This window comes from Cibotium barometz, chromosome 45, assembly GCF_041138505.1.
Source record: "Cibotium barometz isolate CiBa-2024 chromosome 45, ASM4113850v1, whole genome shotgun sequence".
NCBI lineage: Eukaryota > Viridiplantae > Streptophyta > Polypodiopsida > Cyatheales > Cibotiaceae > Cibotium > Cibotium barometz.
In genome coordinates this window covers 16485381-16508058 of record NC_141090.1, presented here as the reverse complement: position 1 = coordinate 16508058, position 22678 = coordinate 16485381, and the positions used below count along the sequence as shown (strand labels likewise).

The 22678-nt window shown below is 45.4% G+C and overlaps 1 protein-coding gene across 6 annotated transcripts in view; it reads right to left on the bottom strand.

Moving 5' to 3' along the window:
• The window catches only part of LOC147612498 (calmodulin-binding transcription activator 3-like), an 84438-nt gene that overhangs the window by 25387 nt on the left and 36373 nt on the right, over positions 1-22678 (bottom strand). For all 6 annotated transcript variants that reach the window (XR_015263466.1, XR_015263465.1, XM_086783121.1 and 3 more), the window contains exons 5-7: positions 16997-17042; positions 16378-16876; positions 15790-16073 (exon numbers count right to left, since the gene is read on the bottom strand). Coding sequence is in view for 4 of the 6 variants with exons in the window: in XM_086783121.1 (XP_086639247.1) it covers positions 15790-16073; positions 16378-16876; positions 16997-17042 (829 nt within the window). In the remaining 2 variants the exon portion in view is untranslated. The remainder of the gene's footprint in view (positions 1-15789; positions 16074-16377; positions 16877-16996; positions 17043-22678) is intronic.

Sequence of the window (22678 nt, the reverse complement as noted above, 5' to 3'; positions counted from 1 at the left end):
AAAACCTCCACTAACTGAAGTAAAAAGTGCCCCAGTAACCTACTGATGATCACTAGCACTCCCCTGGGTGCATACACAGCATAAAATCCAACAAACCCCCCTGGAGTGATATGCGATCACTGTACATCATCCACCAAAAGAAAACAAATTCAAAGCAGTGCGGAATGCTTCGAATTTCGGACGTGGTAGTGCCTTGGTGAAGATGTCTGCCACATTCTGATCTGTAGGGCAATAAATCAGACTGATATCACCTGCCTGGAGTCTCTCCCGAACAAAGTGATAGTGAATCTCAATGTGTTTCGTGCGAGCATGAAACACACGATTCCTGGCCACGGCAATGGCACTCTGACTCTATCAGTATAGATAGGTGTAGGCTCCTCCACTGAAATATCCATATCAGCCATAAGACGATGCAGCCATACACACTCAACGGTAGTAGTGTAGGCTGCTCTGTACTCTGCCTCACAAGACGAAGTGGCCACTGTGGTCTGTTTCTTGCTTAGCCAAGAAATACATGAAGAGCCAAGAAAGAAACAATTTCCACTAGTGGAATGTCTGGTATCAAAATCACCAGCCTAATCTGAATCGCTGTAAGCATATAGCTGCATGTCACTCCCCTCAGGATAAAGCAATCCAAGAGACAAGGTACCCTGCAAATACCGAAATACACGCTTCACAGCTTGCCAATGTGACAATCGCGGACTGTGCATGAATTTGCTCAACTGAGATACGGCATACTGAATATCTGGCCGTGTAGTACACAAGTAAATAAGGCACCCAACAGCCTGAGCATATATAATGGCATCAAATAAAATACTGTCATCTTGTAGTGACAGTTTCATCCCAGGCTCCATAGGAGTGCTGATAGACTTGCAATCTTGAAATTTGAACTTCTCCAGAAGTTTAGCAACATACCGAGATTGCAACAACCCAATGCCTCTATTATCCTGCACAAACTGTATGCCCAAATATTAGTGTACGAGCCCCAAATCAGACATGGCAAATGTCTGTTGCAGTATCTCTTTAAAAGATGCAATTTTGTCATCATTTGATCCCATGAGCAAAAGATCATCTACATAAAGACTGATGACCAGCAGATCTTTCTCTTCTTTCTTTACATACAAAGTGGCTTCTGACGGACTGTTCACAAAGCCTTGAGTGAGCAAGAAAGCATCTATCTTTGCATACCAAGCTCGTGGAGCTTGTTTCAAACCATACAAGGTCTTTTTCAACCTGCATACTTTCCCTTCATGACCATGTTCTGCAAAACCTATGGGCTGATATACATAAACTTCCTCCTCGAGGTCCCCATGTAGGAAAGCAGTCTTGATGTCCAACTGATGAACAACCCAACCACGATGTGCAGCCAATGCAATGACACTCCTAAGTGTCGACATACGGGATGTAGGAGCAAATGTCTCCTCATAATCAATGCCCTTCTTCTGTGCATAGCCCTTTGCAACTAGACGGGCTTTGTACCTGTCAATGGATCCATCTGCATGTCTTTTCAACTTATAGACCCACTTAGTACCAATGGCTTTCTTGCCTCTGGGCAGATCAACCAAATCCCATGTTTGATTCTTTTTAATAGAATCAAGTTCATCCTGCATGGCTTTGTTCCAATGCACATTGTCTCGTGCATCCACAAATGAATCAGGCTCATCATCATCCTGTAAACTAGCTGCCATAACCATATTTAAATCCATGATGTGTGCATGCTCATTGGTCCGTGTCTCCCTACGAGTACGGCCAGCAAGAGGAGCATCTAGATGGCTGTCCTATAATGTTCTCAAATACCATCTAGGTATATGTCTGACTTGTGGAGCCTGTTGCCCCATATTTGGCTCAACTTCTCGCTCAATCTCCTGCTGAATTTCTGCACCACCTTCATGATTAGCTGGCTGCCCTGCACCCTCATGGGTTAGATCACCAACTGTGGAATGAAACTCCATAGGTAGTAGGCCTTCAAACACATCATTTTCAGCCTGATTTGCATCATAACTAGCCATGGATAATTCTGATTTTTCATCAAAAATCACATCCCGACTAGTGAATATCTTCTTGGACAGTGGGTCATATAACCGGTAGCCCTTGCTCTCATGGCTGTACCCAACAAAAATACATTTTGTGGCTTTATCATCCAACTTCCTCCTCAACTCTTTGGGTATGTGTGCATATGCAAGACACCCAAAAGTACGAAAGTGTGATACCGAAGGCTTGCGGCCATGCCAAGCCTCAAAAGGAGTAATGGAAACCAATGCCTTTGTGGGACATCGATTCAAAATATGACAAGCACACATAATAGCTTCCACCCAAAAGACATGTGGTAGCTTCTTTGCCTTTAACATACATCTGGCCATCTCCATGAGTGACCGATTCTTCCTTTCTGCAACCCCATTTTGCTGTGGAGTATAAGGAGTAGTATATTGATGTCACATGCACTCTGCACTAAGTGCATGGTGACAAGATGGCTCATCATCAGAAGTGCATCATTTGTACAGTTTTAGAACCCAGTAGGATGATATTTGTCGTACGCCGTGACCCCATTGTACATCCTCAGTCCAGGATAAGTCAGGCACGAGCTACGTAGGTCATTCCTCAGCCTTAGTGGGTCAGTCAGTCAGTCAAGTCCCTTAACCCACTTGGAGAGAATCATTCATGCATGTAGAGTCAGTAGAAGCCTTAGGGTTTGCATCAGAAAGCACTCTGCATCTTGCATAATATGCATACATATGCCTGTGCATCATTTAGAACATCCCCAAAGCCTTAGGGAATTTACTGGGATTTATCTGGTATTTTTCCCATATTTATTAGTATTTATTTATCATTATTTGCATTATTGGGCATTTATAAATATTAATGACCAACCTCCAGTTAGTATAAATAGGCTTGCCTAGAGCCTCTTTTGCTCATTCAGTCTTCATTGTGCTAAGAGCTCTCCTCTCTCTCTTGCTCTCAGCATAAGACTAATCCATGCCCTAGTGCCCATAAGCTTTCTTCTCCAGCCCTTGAGAACCATAGCTTCAGTCCAGCCCTAGGTGTTTGTCCTCAGCCCTCAATCAGCCTGTTTCAGCACCAAAGCAGCCCTGATTCAGTCCCTTACAGTCCCCCATATTCAGCCCACAGTTCATCATAGTTCCACGCCTGAAAACCAGTAGCAAACAGCCTTCATACCTGCGTTTTGGTGCAGCCTTACAGCAGCCTACCTGCGTTTTGCTCCAGCCATACAGTTCCAGCCCTGAAATCATCTGTTGCTGCTGCGTTTCAGTCCATAGTCCTCTCCAGACACCTGCGTTTCTGTCTACAGCAGAATCCAGCCTTGAAGATTCAGTCCACAGCAGTTTCCAGCCCTGAATCTGCTGTTTGCATCAGTATCCAGCATTCTCTGCATCATCAGCACATTCAGCAGTCATCTGGTGAAGGTAACTCAGCATTCATATGTGTTTTCAGCATTCTAACAGTGTGTAGAACAGTCCACCTTCTTTTTCTTTGAGCCTCAGGTGTGCAGCCCTTCCTCATGCCCTTGGGAGGAGTGCATAGGCTCAAGATCCAGTCATTGAGGTGTTTCTACAGCAGTGTAAAGATCAGCCATACTCCGATCCTCCGAGATCTTGCGTTTGGCTTATCTACAGTCCAAAGTCATTCTCTCTAAAGTAATAAAGCAAATACTATCTCGTTATCGGGATAGGGGGCCCTTCAGTGGGTAATTCGGGACCCAATCTGGTGTACAGTGTTCATATCTCTCTCTCATCTCTTTAAAGTTTGAAGTAAATGAAATGGATTGCTAAACTCACGAAACTCAGGATACAGAAGACGGTGTGAGCATATTGTGTGACAGGATCAACCAATACAAAGACTTCCGCTGCATATCACATTGGTATCAGATTCAGATAGTCCACACACACCGTATCCTAGCGTGGGGGCATCCTCGGATGGTTAGATTGCGTTCCGGCACGACCACCGACTTCAGCATCATGTCTACAGGAGAGAGTACTCATCAGCCGGAAGACGTCTCCCCCGAAGGAGACCTTGCTCTTCCGCCTACAGCAGACACCATAGCTCTTCTAAGAGCTCAGAACCAGCTACTCATGGAGCGTCTCCAACTCTTGGAGGCAGCAGCAGCACGTCCTTCTACACCTCCAGCAGCACCCGACTACATCTCCCTCTTCTTTCAGATGGAACAACAAAGGAGAGAGGACGAGGCCCGAAGGAGAAGAGAAAAAGAAGAAAGACGGGACTATGAGGAAGCCCAACGCAGGATCGACGAAGACCGGCGTCAGGCTGAACTCGCCGCTCGGGAACACCAACGTGAGCTTGATCGAGAACGTATGCTACTCGAACACCAACGGGAAAAGGAGGCCATACACTTGAGGTATCAGCAGCTCTCCTCAGTCTCCCCAGTCATAGGTGTCACCAGCCAGCATCCCGCAGCAGCAACCACCATCATTCGCAGTCAACCGAATTTCAGCAAGTATGATGGTAAGTGTGATCATTCTTCAGTTAATCAATTTGTTCATCAATTTAATGCACATTTTCCATTAGCTAGGATCACAGACCCACAAGACAACGTCCACTTAGCGGCTCCCCATCTCACTGGTGAGGCAGTCACTTGGTGGCAGCATTGGTCTAGTATTCATACTGACCAGGCCACAGGTGTCACAGCCTTTGACTGGGACATCTTTGTCCATGACCTGAAGACCAGATTTCTCCCGCCCCAGTACATGACCGGTCTGAAAGACGAGTTCTATGGACTCAGACAGAACGGTTCCCCAGTGCTTCAGTTTTCCGGTAAGGTTATTACTTTAGCACAGCAGTTAGGGTTATCTGAGCAGGCCAAGATGGAGCAATTCATTCGTGGATTGGACTCCAACATTCGGTTCACAGTTCGTAACTTTGAACCAAGTACTTATGACCGGGCTCTGACTCTCGCTCAGAACGAAGAAATGAAGCTCAACGGGGGCAAGCCCAAGCAGACATCTCAGTCCAGTACCAAACCCCCGCAGCAGCAATCAGCTGCACAGTCAGGGAAAGGTAACGCATCTTCTAAAGATGCTAAGAAGGACAGCAGTAATAGCTCCAGTTCAGGGGGTAAAAAGGATAAAGAACCTAAGAAAACCCCTGATGAAAAGGCTAAAGCAGGCATTACTGGAGGTTATCTTCCTCCAGAGGAGCAAAAGAAGTACCAGTCAGAAAATAGATGTTTTTTCTGTCATATTATAGGGCATGGTAAGAAGGATTGCCACAAATGGCAAGCGGCACAAGCTGCCAAAGCTCCTTCTGCCACAGTTGCCACAGCCTCCCCAGCTCCTCCAGCCCCGCCTACTACCTCAAATGCAGTTCAACTTTTACCTTCCATGCATCCTATACCATCCGTGGTATTTGATGCTAAGCAGGAGGGTGAGAGCGATGCTGCTCAGAAGAGCCTTATCCGAGCTTATGGCTCTGCCCAGGGCCGACAGTTTGTAGTCCTTTTCGATATGGGTAGTTCTGAAGACGCCATCTCTCCCCAGTTGGCTACTAAATTGAACTGCACTTTAGTCCCATATCATCTGGATGTGGACGGGTTTACACCTGGTCTTCGCACCCACATTTCCCAGAAGGCACAACAGTTTGCCTTTGAAGTTCAGAAGGCCTCATTTCAACGAGATTTCATCGTCTCCCCTCTGTTAGGGTGTGACATGATTTTAGGAATTCAGTGGTTCCGTCAGTATGAGCCTATTCCCGATTGGGGGCAGGACACTTTTACTATTTGTAAAGGTTTTCCTGAGCCTGTCATGATTCGTGGGGATAGAAGCATTCTTGGCATCCCATTGATTTCGCATCTCCAGGCCCGACGAGCTATCCGCAAGGGAGCAGAAGGAGCACTCCTTTATATTCGTGCTCAAGCAGACCCTCCCTCATTAGTAGCATCCATTACATCTTCAGTCCCTCAGTTAGCAGACCTATCCAGACACCAGGACATTATGCTTAGGGACGATCTCCCACCCAGTCTCCCACCCTCTCGCCTTGAGGACCATCACATTGATTTGGTCCCTGGATCAGACCCTCCTAGCAGGTTTCCCTATCGTCTTTCCAAGACTTTAGAGGGCGAGTTGGAAAAGCAGTTATCTGAGCTTCTCCGAGCCGGATTCATTCGGCCTTCTTCCTCCCCATTTGCTGCACCTATCCTATTTGTCCAAAAGAAGGACAAGTCTGCACGCCTTTGTGTAGACTACAGGGCATTAAACAAACTCACTATCAAGAACAAGTTTCCTATGCCCAGGATAGAGTACATTTTGGAGCGTTTAGACGGTGCTAAATTTTTCACTAAGATCGACCTCAAGAGTGGTTACCATCAGGTCCGCATTTTTGAAGCTGACATTCCAAAAACAGCTTTCAGGACAGAACGTGGTCACTACGAGTTCGTAGTCATGCCTTTTGGGCTTACAAATGCACCCGCAACGTTCAATAAGATGATGTCTAGGATTTTCGCAGTCCACATTGGGAAGTGTGTTTTCATATTCCTTGATGACATACTAGTCTTCTCAGCCACTGCGGAGCAGCATGAGAAAGATGTGGAGAAAGTCTTGCAACTTTTGCGAGATAATCAGCTCTACATAAACGCCAAAAAGTCTATCTTTGGTGTTAAAGAAGTTCAGTATTTGGGCTACATCATCGGTTCCGATGGGATTAGACTGGACCCCTCAAAGGTTCAAGAGATCTTAGATTGGGATATTCCTAAGACCGCCCAAGAAATCCGTTCATTCGTAGGTCTTTGTCAGGCCTATAGTACCCATGTGCATCAGTTTTCCAACCTTGCAGCACCTCTTACCGACTTGCTCAAGGGGGTGAAGACTCGCAAGCAGAAAGTCTCAGTTACAGGTAAGGCACTTGATGCATTCCGTGCACTCCAGAAAGCTGCCTCAGAAGCACCTGTATTAAAGTTAGCATCATGGGACGAACCTTTCGAGGTCATCACCGATGCCAGCAATGTAGCTATAGGTGCAGTCCTCCAGCAGGACAATAGACCTGTGGCATATTACAGCAGAAAGTTGGATGTCGCCGAAAAGAATTATTCGGTATATGACAAAGAGCTTTTGGGTGTGATCACAGCGCTTAAACATTGGAAGCCTTTTCTTTATGGACAGGCTTTCACAGTGAAAACAGACCACCAAGCACTTAAGTGGCTTCAGACTATGCCAAGTGCCCAGTGGAGTGATCGACAAGCCAGGTGGAGTCAAATCTTCCAACAGTTTGGAGGTATGATTGAATACATCCCTGGTAAGCATAACCCAGTAGCAGATGCTCTCAGTCGAAAGTCCAGCATCCAGGCAGTCCAAGAAGCTACCATTCTCGAAATCACGGGGAAGGACTTGGATAGTATGAAAGACCAATATGTCGACTCCCCTGAGTTTGGTACTCAGTATAGTTTGGCCCTCACTTCCGAGCCTGGCCACTATTCAGTACAGAACGGTTGGTTGTTCTACAAGAACCGTCTCTGTGTTACTCGAGAAAAGCGTTCCGCTCTTCTCCATGATGCCCATGACTCCTTAGTTGGAGGACATAGGGGTATCAACAGTACCCTCGAGAAATTAGAACGGTCCTTTTATTGGCCAAAGATGAGGCGTGATGTCTATGCACATGTACAAGCCTGTAAGATTTGTCAAAAAGTCAAGGTTCCCCATACAAAGAAGGCAGGTTTACTTCAACCTTTGCCTATCCCCGACGGACCTTTTATCGACATATCTATGGACTTTGTAGGGCCTCTACCAGCATCCACTGGATCCCGTAACACTCAGTGTTTTACCATTGTGGATCGCTTTAGTAAGTTCTGCATGCTCATCCCATGCAAGCATACGGCCACAGCCGAGGACGTAGCCCGTCTGTTTCTCAAGCATTGGTATCCAATTTGTGGTTTGCCTAGCACCATAACATCAGATAGAGATTCCAAGTTTACCTCGCATTTCTGGAGGGCATTATTTGAAAACTTTGGAACTAAGTTGCAGTTGTCTAGTGCATTCCATCCCCAGACAGATGGCCAGACAGAAATTTATAATCAATTGGCCTTTGATGTCCTCAAGTCATATTGTCATGACCAGCAGTCCAAATGGGAGCACTATCTTCCGTTGGTCCAAGCTATCTTGAACGACACGCATTCATCCAGTGTCGGACGGACTCCATATGAAGCAGCCTTTGGTCGCCGTTTTTCTTCTCTTTTGACGAGAATGGTGTCTCCATCTTTAGAGGCTAATAAAACCACGGAAGCATTTTCCGAGATCATTGAGTCAGTCAAAGACCGCTTGACCAAAGCTCAGGAAGCATATAGCAGACAGGCAAATAAATCTAGACGAGATGTCCACTTCAAGGAAGGGGATTGGGTCTATTTGCGTATCATGAAGCAGAGATTGAAACAAGTGGGCAAACGTTGTCCCAAGCTTTCATTCCGTAGTTTTGGCCCTTTTCCAATAGTTAAGAAGATAAGTGATGTCTCAATGAAGTTAAAGTTGCCTGCCAGTTGGACAATGCATGATGTTTTCCATGTTTCTTGGCTAAAACCATATGTTGGTCCAGAAGTGTTTGATGTTTCAGATGAACAGCAGCCAGACGTGGTAGACGAGGCAGAAGTTATTGAGCCTGAGCAGATCCTTCTTCATCGATGGAAGCATGGTTCCGGTCGACGAATTCGTCAGTTCTATACAAAGTTCCGAGATCGAGGCACCCACGAAGCCGTATGGCTCGACGAGGAGTTCTTCCAGGAGTACCCCCAGTTATTGGCGGACTACTTGGAAGCCATGAACCTGCCGCCAAGCTAATCAGGAGGGAATGTCACATGCACTCTGCACTAAGTGCATGGTGACAAGATGGCTCATCATCAGAAGTGCATCATTTGTACAGTTTTAGAACCCAGTAGGATGATATTTGTCGTACGCCGTGACCCCATTGTACATCCTCAGTCCAGGATAAGTCAGGCACGAGCTACGTAGGTCATTCCTCAGCCTTAGTGGGTCAGTCAGTCAGTCAAGTCCCTTAACCCACTTGGAGAGAATCATTCATGCATGTAGAGTCAGTAGAAGCCTTAGGGTTTGCATCAGAAAGCACTCTGCATCTTGCATAATATGCATACATATGCCTGTGCATCATTTAGAACATCCCCAAAGCCTTAGGGAATTTACTGGGATTTATCTGGTATTTTTCCCATATTTATTAGTATTTATTTATCATTATTTGCATTATTGGGCATTTATAAATATTAATGACCAACCTCCAGTTAGTATAAATAGGCTTGCCTAGAGCCTCTTTTGCTCATTCAGTCTTCATTGTGCTAAGAGCTCTCCTCTCTCTCTTGCTCTCAGCATAAGACTAATCCATGCCCTAGTGCCCATAAGCTTTCTTCTCCAGCCCTTGAGAACCATAGCTTCAGTCCAGCCCTAGGTGTTTGTCCTCAGCCCTCAATCAGCCTGTTTCAGCACCAAAGCAGCCCTGATTCAGTCCCTTACAGTCCCCCATATTCAGCCCACAGTTCATCATAGTTCCACGCCTGAAAACCAGTAGCAAACAGCCTTCATACCTGCGTTTTGGTGCAGCCTTACAGCAGCCTACCTGCGTTTTGCTCCAGCCATACAGTTCCAGCCCTGAAATCATCTGTTGCTGCTGCGTTTCAGTCCATAGTCCTCTCCAGACACCTGCGTTTCTGTCTACAGCAGAATCCAGCCTTGAAGATTCAGTCCACAGCAGTTTCCAGCCCTGAATCTGCTGTTTGCATCAGTATCCAGCATTCTCTGCATCATCAGCACATTCAGCAGTCATCTGGTGAAGGTAACTCAGCATTCATATGTGTTTTCAGCATTCTAACAGTGTGTAGAACAGTCCACCTTCTTTTTCTTTGAGCCTCAGGTGTGCAGCCCTTCCTCATGCCCTTGGGAGGAGTGCATAGGCTCAAGATCCAGTCATTGAGGTGTTTCTACAGCAGTGTAAAGATCAGCCATACTCCGATCCTCCGAGATCTTGCGTTTGGCTTATCTACAGTCCAAAGTCATTCTCTCTAAAGTAATAAAGCAAATACTATCTCGTTATCGGGATAGGGGGCCCTTCAGTGGGTAATTCGGGACCCAATCTGGTGTACAGTGTTCATATCTCTCTCTCATCTCTTTAAAGTTTGAAGTAAATGAAATGGATTGCTAAACTCACGAAACTCAGGATACAGAAGACGGTGTGAGCATATTGTGTGACAGGATCAACCAATACAAAGACTTCCGCTGCATATCACAATTGATGCTTGATACCTCTACTCTCAAGAAAAGAATTCAACATGTGTGACACATATTCCCCCCCTCGGTCAGAACGGAGGGTCTTAACCTTGCATCCTAACTCTGTTTCAGCAAGTGCTACAAAGGCCAAAAATGCATCATACACCTGTGATTTCCGTGTCAACGGATAGACCCAGCATATACGAGAGAAGTCATCAATAAATGTAGCAAAATAGAAGCAACCTCCTAATGACTTCGTTTGCATGGGACCACAAAGATCACTGTGTATAAGCTGCAACTTTGCAGTTGCTCATAGAGCCTGATCACGTGGAAAGGAAAACCGATGCATTTTTTCCAAAATACATCCTTCACATATGTGATCTAGAGGCTTCTCCATAAGAGGTAGGTCTGTCAACATGTTATGTCGCTGCATAAGCATAAGACTACCAAAATTTACATGCCCCATGCGAGCATGCCATAACTCCGCATCAACCATAGCTGGAGTAAGAGTGAATGCATGATAAGCAGACTGATCCACTGGCTGAAATGCATCCAACTGATAGAGTCCATGACATAATGTACCAGTAAGCATCAAGGTCAAAGCATTAGCTTTGTCTCTGACCATACATTTGTCATCATCAAAGTTGACTTGCATACCACACTGTGCTAAAGAAGAAATGGACAACAGATTCTTCTTTATCCCTGGTACATATAAGGCATCTGTAAAGCGAAGAATAGAGCCATCAATGGCTGTGAGCTGAATCTCCCCAATGCCACGAATTGGATATGAAGCATTATTGGCACACTGAACGGTCTTGCCAACAGGGGCAGGGCATACATTACAAAACAAATCCCTGCGAGATGTAATATGCTTTGAAGCACCACTATCAAAATACCAAGTACATGCATGCTCAGTCACACTGAGTGCCTGTGAAGACCAAGAGGCATCATAACTCCATGTGTAGAAACAGTAATCCCTGTCTTCAACAAAGGAAGCAGTCTCCGGAGGAGCTTTAGAGGTATCTTTTATAGACAACCCAGACTCCTTCTCCTTCTCTTTGGCAATCCTCTTCCTACACTCTGTGATGTAGTGACCTGGCTTCTAAGTTCTTACAGTAATGGCATTTGCCTTTCTTCTTGGGCTGTCCATCACCTTTCTTGGTATCCTGAGATGAACCACCATCACTTGAATTCTGATTTGAACTCTTTGGCTGAGACTTGCCTTTCCCTTTTTGACCTGTCACAAATGCTTGTTTAGCACTTGTGTTTGTGTTCATGTTCATGTTCTTCTTGATTTGCTCTTCCTGTAACAAGAGAGCAACAAGTTCCTGATACTTTAGGGGCTCAATAGCATTCCTCATGCTAAGGTTCAAAGAGGTATGAAAAGCCAAGTAGGATCTTGGCAAAGAGTTTAAGATGGTGGATACAAGCTGTGTCTCAGGAATAATCTCATCCACATTGATGAGTTGCTCTCTCAAATCTTGCAACTTGTTCAAGTGGCTAGACATATCATCTCCTTCATGCATCTTCTGGTTTTCCAGCTCTCTTTTCAAAAATGAGATCCGTGCCTCATTACGAGCAGCATACATCTGCTCCAAAGTCACCCATGCATTCCGTGAAGAGCCAGCTGAACGAATATGAGGTATAATAGACCTCTGTACTGACAATGCAATAAGTGATAAGGCTTGTGCATCTTTGGCATCCCATGTCTTCTGGGCATGTGTTCTTTGAACAGGCTGTGGCTGAACCGATGCCTGTGCCTATTGTCCTCTTCCACGAGCACCCCCTTGAGGAGGAGTCTCTGGAGCCAATTGACCTGGACGTGGTTCATCACCACTAACAAAATCCCAAAGACCTTTTGCCACGAGCACATTTCTCAGCATGAAACTCCACAAAGAGTAATTCATGCCATCCAGCTTGTCTTCCTTAGACAAGTACGTGAACACATCACTTTGCTGTTGATTTGCCATTATGCCAGTGCACAATGTTGTACCTGTGTATCAAAAAACCCAAAAACAACAACCCTGAAAGCAACTGTACTCCACTGAATACAACTGACCCAAATATGCTTGCACTCTCAATCCTCTGAATGTGCAAAACAATGCACCACTGACTGAGTAGAGCAACAAAGTTGGCTCACATAGTGCCAAAATGCCCAAAAAAATGCCCAAAATTTCTGCACCCAAAGCCTTGCAAAAGCCTGTTGAGGTTTCTTTGCAAGAAAACCTCCCTGTACCTGCCAGAAAAATATTCACAGAAAAACGCCCAAATTTCAAAACATGTAAAGCTTTAAACTTCACCCATGTGATTTTGCAGGTACTGGTCGGCTGTAGGCTGTACGGAACAGCTGTCCGGAGCAGTGTACGGAAGTACTCGTCTGCTGTCTGCTGTACGGAACAGATTGGTCGGAGTAGCTGTACGGAACAACTTGCAGGTACTCGTCTACTGTCTGCTGTACGGAACACTGGTCGAAGTAGCTGTACGGAACAGCTTGCAGGTACTCGTCTGCTGTCTGCTGTACGGAGCACTGGTCGGAGTAGCCGTACGGAACAGCTTGCAGGTACTCGTTTGCTGTCTGCTGTACAAAACACTGGTCGGAGTAGCTGTACGGAACAGCCGGCGCCTGTGTGGACAGACAGCATGCCTGTACGGACTGTACGCCTGTCTGTGGATTGGGCAGATGATGGTGAGCTGTACGAGCAGCTGATGGCGAGGGCCTGTACGGGCAGGGCAGGCAAAGCTGCTCTGATACCAAAATGTGGGAAATGGTTGTTAGGGTTAGGGTTTTGGAAGGCACATCAACAGGAGGCGTGAGAGAGAGAGAGAGAGGAACACGTTTGCTCATATGATGATAATGATAAAAAGGAGTACAATAGCCACATATAAAAGATGTGACCTAAAGTGTGTTCACATGGTCCGGCCATAAACTGTCCCAGGTGGACCAAACCACTTATAAACCACTATAAGTGAAACTAAGCTAAACTGGGGAAAAAACCTCCACTAACTGAAGTAAAAAGTGCCCCAGTAACCTACTGATGATCACTAGCACTCCCCTGGGTGCATACACAGCATAAAACCCAACACCCAAGACATTTACCATGTGGTAATGCTTGAATCGTACGTCTAAGCTCATTTGTCAAAAAAAGGGCGTCCAATAATGCACTCATGTCATCCAAAATCAGCCTAGGCAGGGACTCCCAAACCTTCTACCGTGCCCTACCCCTTTGAGGGGAGTGAGTCTACAGAGATAACAAGTGATAGAAAAAATATAAGGCAATTCTCCTCACCCTGTCAGCCTCTAAGTGGAGCAGTCCCTGTGAGCCTTGCAGCTGTCTAACGCATTCCCAGTCATGGGAGAGACCATGGGCAGCAAAGAAATGCATGTTACGTCTTCCTCTCATGTAAATCCAGAATGACTCCTGTGCATGATAACGAAACTCTGCACGCTGCTCAAAAGAGTCCTACAACTCAGCCCTCTCAGTGCATAATGCATCCAAGATCCACCAGCAGGCATCAGGATGTTTCTCAAGTTCCCTTTGCAAAGCACACAATCTACGCTTGATGGATCTCTCTATCCAAGATCTCTTGCCTCCTGGCTAGGGCCACACTGTGATAAAGATCACACTTTATAAGGCAAGAGCAACTCTTTGCTTAGAGTCAGAAGCATCAGAAGCTCTCCAAACATCCATCACCTCTACCAAGATAACTTTGCATCTAAGTAAAGAGACTTCATTATGTGACAAAGGAGGAGAGTTATGGCTTCCCAGATCTCTGATGCACAAAACTACAGGACAATGGTCTAGCTTTGAAGTGCCTGGGGCAATGAAGATAATGCCACCTCTATCAAGTAACCAATCATCAACATAATAGCGGTCCGGGCGGGCATACCAAGATGCTACAAGGCGTGTACATCCGACTCATCTGCCTGCACACTCTGTTGCACATCACCATGCAATACATTCTCATGCAATAAATCCCTATGTAACGCATCCTGCTGCGGATGCATCAACATCCGCATCTCGCCCACTATAATGGGATCTCCATGATCAGCAGGTGGATCAGGAGTGCGTGCATGTCTGTAAAGCCAAGGTTTGGGGGCAACAGGGGCTGGAGGGGCCATGGCAGTGTCGCCTAGGGGGCACGTTTGTGTCATCCACTAGGGCGGTCCCTGGATCTGGGACAATGTCTAGTTTGGAAGGGGCTTCTTCCAAGCAGATTGGAGGCAACCTACAGACTCTTGAGAGCAGCCCTTTTCCTCTCAGCCTGTAAAACTATGCATGTTCTACTGTAAAACTAACCTATAGTGGCTGGGACGGATCTGCAGGATGGTAACGTTCAGCTTAAGGAGAAACTATGCACTTGTAACGTAAAACTAACCTTTAATGGTCAATGAGATGATAGCTCAAGTGGTGAAGGTGTTTTGCCTAGGACCAAGTGGTCCTGGGTACAAAACCCCCCTTGGTGCTTCCTCAGTGGCATCGCCTACGGGCAGATAATTAAGCACCTACGGGCAGTGGAAAATCAGTAATTACGGGAGGATATTGGGCCTAAGGCCAGTCGGTTGGGGGGAGAGGGGACTAACGTTCAGTGGTTGGGACGGATCTGCAGGATGCTAACTTTCAGCTTAGAGAGAAACTATGCCCTTGTTACCATAAAACTAACCTTCAATGGTTGGGACGGATCTGCAGGATGCTAACTTTCAGCTTAGAGAGAAACTATGCCCTTGTAACCATAAAACTAACCTTCAATGGTTGGGACGGATCTGCAAGACGGTGATGGGGTACCATTACCCCTGTTTTACAGATGATCATGTGATGATGCCAGGACCAGATGGTTTGTTCTTCAGACAGCGGATGGAGATTGCTGGTAGACCGGACCAATGCCGTGTCTGCAGACAACAGGGCAAGGATTGCTCTCCCGGCCGGTGGGGGCTTGGGCAGAAGCCATACTGCCAATCAAAGGGCAGGCGGCCAACTTTTCCGTATGTTGACGCAGACAACGAAGCGGGAAAGGCAGGAGGTGAAAGAAGTTTTATTCAAGACCACTACAAGCAATTTCGAATTAGGGATTCCCTCAGGCCTCATGCAAATATTGTAGAAGCCTCTCACAGTCAACCTGGCTCTCCTCTCTTTGTTGAAGCGCAAGCTCTGTCCACGAACCTTCGAAAGCTCTTGAAAATCTCCAGGAGAAGAGAGAGCACACCAGACGGGCCAGAGTCACCTTCTCCTTTGCAGGTTGCACCAGCAGCTCTCCACATCAACGTTGCACTGAGCCTTTCGTTTGCAGGTTACACCAGCAGCTCTCTCACATAAGTGCAGCACACGACACCCATCAGCTCATTGCTTGGTACAGCTCCATCCATGTCAGGCACTATGCGATGGAGTCTCCAGCTCTCTATGGTTAGACTAGGAAGACTAATCCTAACAGTACAGTATGAACAATTGAGGAAAGGAATTGTTGAATTCCACAGCATTCTACTCTCTGACATAATGTCTTAAAACTGTACAACTATATACATAACAAGCTGATAAATAAGCAGAACTGCTGCAATTGAGACATTTACCACAGCTTTAGTCCAGAAATTCTGATCCCTCAAAACCTGCAGATTTGCTTCATAAGCAGTTTCGGGTTGCCTCTTGAATGGCCAGGTCTCTATCGAGCTAACACTTTGTCCCATATATTCTCCTGTTTCACTAGGCGTTGAGTTGCCGTTAAATGAATCCGCAGCAAACTCTGGATTCTTAAAAGCTGTGGGCTGATGTGAGAGCTGGGTCCAGTTCAAGGAGTTGTCTCCTGTTTGAAGCGTGCTTTCCAAAAGAGTTGACCAAGTTGATGTCTCCAAACCTTCTGCAGTAGTTTACTCAGAATAAATGCCAAAGATGGAAGATTTGTCTTAATACATTAGCCAGCATACATGACAAAGCCAATGTAAAATGCAGAATGGATAATTTTTCTCTTTCTTCTTTTCTTGTAAACATCTGGATATTCATCTGGTCTTTAAAAAATCGATCAGGCTGCTTTACTTCACCGTAAAAACAAGGAATTTGCACTTGGAAACCACAAATGCATCATTGGTACAAAAGGCGAAAATAGAGAGATGTACTACATTTAAGAATGCCTGTATCCTGCAAGCATTTACTCATATCCAGACCTTCCAAATCATCTTTATGAAATCGTTGTCCATAGGGCTGGCTGGCTGCCGTTTGAATTTGGACTCCATGCTGAAGCTGTGTCACACCATGTGTTTCTATATTTGATGAAGTGGAACAAAAGTAAGGCATTGGCTTTCTAGCAGGTGCCATGTTATCCACTCGTGGAGCTGGTAAAGGTGCAGCATATTCAAGGGTAGCTGTTGAATCTAATTCTAAACCCAGTTCCGTGCTTAATTTTTCTAGTACTGATGCTTGATATGCCTGAGATTGTTCCAATCTTGTGATCTGATTATGCCCAGATTCATCTCCAGAATCTACTTCATTAGCGTCTTCATGTGAATTAAAACTTGGGCTAAGTGTCTCACATGGGCTTGATATAAGACTTGGTAGTAAATAATCAGATGTGTTTCCATATATCATGCTCTTGGACTGCTTTTGTGAGAAATATTGGGCTGGGCTTCCTTCACATGTTGGCTGAAAAGACTCCAATCTATTACCCTGGGTGCACAAAGGAAAAGGTTCTTCAGCAGCAACCACAATTGACTAAGTATTTGATTTAATTGCGTACAGAAAGGCCTACCACACAGAGGTAAAATAAGAGAGGAGAGAGGAATAGACCTCAATAACTTCCCGATAATGCACCAACACTATGTGTTCATAGTCCCTGAAGAGGATAAAAAAAGAATCAGTACATGAAACAAAGTTACCTTCTCAACAACTGAAAAAGCCAAACAAAAAGGGATATTTGTAGACTCCATAGATAAGCTATCATCAACAATGTGGATGCTACATGTATTAAGCAAAGGCAACCCAAATAAACCTTTTCCCATGTGTTTAAAAACCAGCTAGTTGACTTGCAGTTTCCAAAGGATTATAAGTAATGAAAACTGGGAACATTTGCCAACAGTCTACCAGGTTCTGTGGACATCATCACATGGTCAAAAAGGTTAGAGTGAGTCCACCCAAGTTTTCATGTTAGTAGACTGTACGATGTTCTTGGAACTTTGTTTGAACCACCTATTTGAATATATTTCAAATGAAGCAAAAGGAACTTTGGACTAGGGAACATGATTGCAAGTTTGAAATCATGTTGAAAGAACCAATCACAAGAGGATGGTTCCTGATAGAGTGTGGTTTCTCTTAAAGGAGATCCTGCTAATCAGTCGGAACAAGTGGGAGAAATTGTTGCTGTAACAGCTCCACAGATCTATCCCAGGTATAAGTGACCTTACAGGCCCACGTGCTGTCTCAAGCCGATGCCACCGCATCATACGATCACCCATCAATTTACAGCGAAACTTGCTACATCTTCTAAGAACCAAACTGCGTCCTAAGCTAAAACAGCATGGCTGTAAGGTTGCTTGTCTACGTGCTAGGGGGACTTATCTACGTGCTAGTGAATCAGTCATGTATCTATTATATACTGGACTTCTGAACAGATACTGCTCATCTCTGTGGTACACACTCTGAATACTTGTGTGCCTGCTGCCCTCCTTGTCTCTATCCAAAGTCAATGTAAATCCACTCTCAACTGGACGATTGCCATCTTTAAGGCATGTAGCATATGTCTGCTGAGATACTTGGGTTTCTCAATGAATCCATCACTGGAAACACTTCAGGAAGTGCACCTATAGAAGTGAAGCTTTGGGGGAACCTCCACGGGGAGTAGCCACGTTCAGAGGTGTGTACCTGAACTATACCTGTGTGAACGCTGCAATTAATCTCATGCTTGGTGAGGTCTAGAAGGTGGGCATCCAAGCTATACTTCAAAGCAGGGAGACGATCTAGCTGGCGGCCCAGTGAGAACCGATGGGAAACACAAGAGTACCAAACCCAACTCTGTCCTTGCTCTGCCAATAGTCTTGAAGGCGGTCTATACCCAAAGTGTACAGATGAGATATTTAGGTAACCTTCACGAAGAGACCTTCTAGCATCCCTACACCTGCACCACATTCTGCGAGGAAAATCTCGTGAGGCACCGACTTCTTAGTCTGGATCATCCATGAGAACATCATCACGTGTAAGTAAACATATGAAGTGATGGTATGAACCAAGGTGGTTCCAAACGTAGTGACTGATACTTTTGGAAAACGTACTGAAAAGATTCCAAACGTAATGAACGTTGCCCCCCATATATATATATATATATATAATTTATAGTTTACTTATAAAATTTTGAAATATGAAGTTTGAAGATTCATCAATGAACATTAAAGCACTTACTAATACTATACAACCTTTAGTTTCAATTTTGCGGGAGGGAGAGAGAGAGACTTCAGCGTGTGCGGGGGAGAGAGAGAGAGAGAGAGAGAGAGAGAGACTTGAGCGCCGCATAGAGACGCCCGCAGGAGAAGACTTGAGCACCGCACAGAGGCTGCACACGCACGTAAGGAAAAGCGAAAAAAAAAAACGACATTGACTTGCCGCCTTGCGACCGTTTTTTTAACCTATAAAATCAAAAGTGCACGTTCACTACGTTTCCAAACGTTAGTGAACGTTCCAAACGTTTGGAACATTTGGATGCAACTATGGTATGAACTAGCTCACTTGTGCATGTAAAAGACTGTCTGTCGCTGTGAAGTGTTGAAGATCATAACCTTGAGTTCACAGTGAGGTCTCTCTAGTCACAAAGGTTTGGAGTGCCTGGAGATCTCTCTGATGTAATCCCTCTGCTGAATAGAAGATAAGGACTATTTTATCCGCATATAAGAGAATGAGCACTATTGCCTAGACTAGCCGCGAGCCAGTGCCTCCCATCCTATCTGAAATCTCATTAATGTACAATTGTGCTGCCAATCTCTCTTGATAAGCCCCCTAATGCCAAGACCTGGCCTCTCACTAACTCATACAATGCCATATTCCTCCAAATCATCCATGGTGGAAAGTGAAGCTCCTAGAGCTGCCTAAAGAGTTGTGCCCAACAAATTGAGTCAAAGGCCTTACACAGAATCCGCAAAATTTCACTAGACTCACTGTTTGCATGATCTGGCCTCTTCAATGATGGCTCTATGCACAGAGCATTAACATCTAGTCACTTGAGTAACTTTTCTGTCTTTTCAAAAGATTTGAAAAAGAGTCTGGATCAAAACCAAAAGGAAGAAAAGTTACTCAAGTGACTAGATGTTAATGCTCTGTGCTTAAAGAAGAAATCAAACTATGGTGCAAGAAGATCCCAGCCAGTGCGCCCTCTAGCTCACCTTCGCCATCTGTCCAGCTGCGCTGCCCCACCATCGTCATTCACCACACCTGCATCTATATAGCTGCCGCCCCTCTGTGGTGCCCAGGCTGCTGAGAGCTTTTCGAATTCACTCAGAGCTGATGGGTGTGATGTGCTGCACCTGTGTGTGAGAGGTGATTCTATAACCTGCATATGAAAGGCCTGAAGTGCATCCTGCTCCAGTTGGTGCTTCCATCTCCCTTCAGATTTTCCAGTGCTTTCTCAGTGGTCTTGAATAAAACTTCTTTCACCTCCAGCCTCTCCCGCATCTTTGTCTGCAACAACATATGGAAAAGTTTTTACTGTGTTCAAGTCCGAGTGTTCAAGTCGGCCGCCCGCCCTTTGATTGGCATTATGGCTTCTGCCCAAGCCAATCATCCTCAGCCCATTTCCTCTCGGCCCGAGGAAACTATTCTTCTTTTGATACCGCTGGAACATTGACCGGTGCTAGAGGACCACAACTTTTGTCTGATCTTCCTGACGTTTCTGGGGCTCCCACCGATTTATTGGAAGTTTTTGGATTCCATCAGGTCAACCTTTGGACAGGTTCTGGAAGTCCCCACCCTCCCAAAGACACCTTCCACGCCTGCAACAGCTGTCAAGGCCAATGTTGATGGGGTACCATGAGTCATGATACTCATCTGTGACCCCTGTTCAACAGATGATCATGTGATGCTGCTAGGACCAGATGGCTCTTTCTTCAGACGCATGGAGATTGCTGGTAGACCGGACCAATATCGTGTCTTCCGACAACAAGGTCACATTGCCAGTCACTGTCCCAGATCCAGGGACCACCCTAGAAGACGACACAAACCAGGCGACACCACCCACGGCCCCTCCAGCCCCAATTTCCCGCAAACCTAGGCTTGTTTGGGTTTATAGACAGGTCGACAGACATGCACCCACTCCTGATCCACCTGATGATCATGGAGATCCCATTATAGTGGGCAAGATCCAGATGTTGATGCATCACCTTCGCAGCAGGATGCATTACATAGGGATTTATTGCATAAGGATGTATTGCATGGTGGTGTACAGCAGAGTGTGCACGCAAATGAGTCAGATGTACATGCCTTACAGCATCTTGGTTGATGATGTTCATGTTGACGATGATGTGTTATGCTCCTCCTTAGTTGCCATCAAACCTGACAACTTTCCGCCCCTTAAAACGGCAATGCAGACCTATGAGAGGTGCCAAACTAGATCTAGTGCAATGTTTTCTGCCTCTTTACCATAAGAGTTGTCTCATGGAAAGTACAGAGCCTTGGTGACATCTTTCCTCGCCACCGGCGGAAGTAGGTCATGAGACCATTTTCACCCTGTACTTACGGATGGTCCCATGATACCAGCCACTCTACAAGATCTGGCAAGCTTATGATTGGTCATGGAGTTATTATCCTTGCCAGAGCACAATGGATTATGCTTATACAGGGTGGATTGAAAATTGGTGTGTTGAATGTGTATGCTCCTAACCTCAGAGGACACAGATTTTTTTTTTGGATGCTATCATGGACTCTGTCCCTCACGCAGATCATTGGATCATTGGAGGTGACTTCAAAATGGTTCAGCAACCCGCAGATAAAAAGGGGGGACATGAAGGCATCATTCACTCATTTGAGAGGGCATCCTTGGAGAGATTTATCTTTTCCCTTCATGGCAGGGACTGTTGGTTAGAGGATGACTTCCATAGGAAGCCAGATTCACTCCTCTTTTCTTGAAGTAATCGCAGGAGTGGTGCACGTTGCATTTATGCCCACTTGGACCACTAATATGTTGATGATTCGGCACTTGATAGAGGTGGCACTATCTTCATTGCCCCAGGCACTTCAAATTCAGTTCATTTTCTATAGTTTTGTGCATCAAAGATCTGGGGAGCAAGAACTCTCCTCCCCGAGTACGCATATCAGAGGCTCTTTACTCAGATGGAGAGTTATCTCCACAGGTGATGCATGTTTGGAGAGCTTCTGATGCTCCTGACTCTAGGCAAAGAGTTGCTCTTGCCTTAGAGAGTATCAATGATCTTTATCACAGTGTGGCCCTAGGCAAGAGGCAAGATATCTTGGATAGAGAGAGAGCCATCAGGCGTAGATTGTCCTTTGAAGAGGGAACTTGAGAAACACCGTGATGCCGTGTGGAACTCAGATGCATTATGCACCGTTAGGGCTGAGTTGCAGGTTTCTTTAGAGCAACGTGCAGAGTTTCATTATCAAGTACACAAGTCATTCTGGATTCAGATGGGAGGTAGATGTAACAAATATTTCTTTGCTTCCCATGACCTTTAGACAGCTGCAAGACTCGCAAGAAGTGCTCCACTCACAGTCTAGCATGGTTAGGAGGATTGCCTCAGCGTGCATTACTTGATGCCCCTTTTTCAGTAGATGAGCTAGCCACGTGATTCATGCATTACCTCATGGTAAATGTCCCAGGGATGATGGCCCCTCCCCCTTATTTTTCATGAGTTTTTGGGATGACGTTGGAGATGAGATCACTATGGCATTACAAGATATGTGGAAAACGGGCTCTATGCCTCTGCAAGATTATGTGGAGAGCTGGCAGTACCATACCTTGATTCCTGTCAATGATGAATCATCATCAGATATCTCAAGTGATGAAGAGGGCATTGAGGAGCCAATGTATGCAGACTAGCATGATGCTTTAAGTAATGCTTTATGCATAGGAGACAACTTTGCAATGAATGCTGAGGAAAGCAATGATGAATATGTTAATTTATACTTGTTGAAATGCATTGCGCTTGAGCATTGAACAACCAAGGCACAAAAGGACCATTGGGGCGATGCTATTGATGCAAACTTATATGTGGTGACAGGGTACTGCTACCACAAAGAAGAGAACCATGAGTATAGCCTTTGTGATACGGAAGGCGTTGCTCTAATATACTCACACCTGGTGATGGCAATTAAGTTCCACATGGAGCTAGTACCATGTAAGACTAATGTCTATAAGCTATCGCCCGAGGTAGAGGAAGCCATTTATAACAGCATGCCCTTGGAGCTATGGCTTCTTTGTTTACTTGACTATTTGAAACACTGTTCGAACTGAGACAGCTTTGAAGTTTTTTGAGT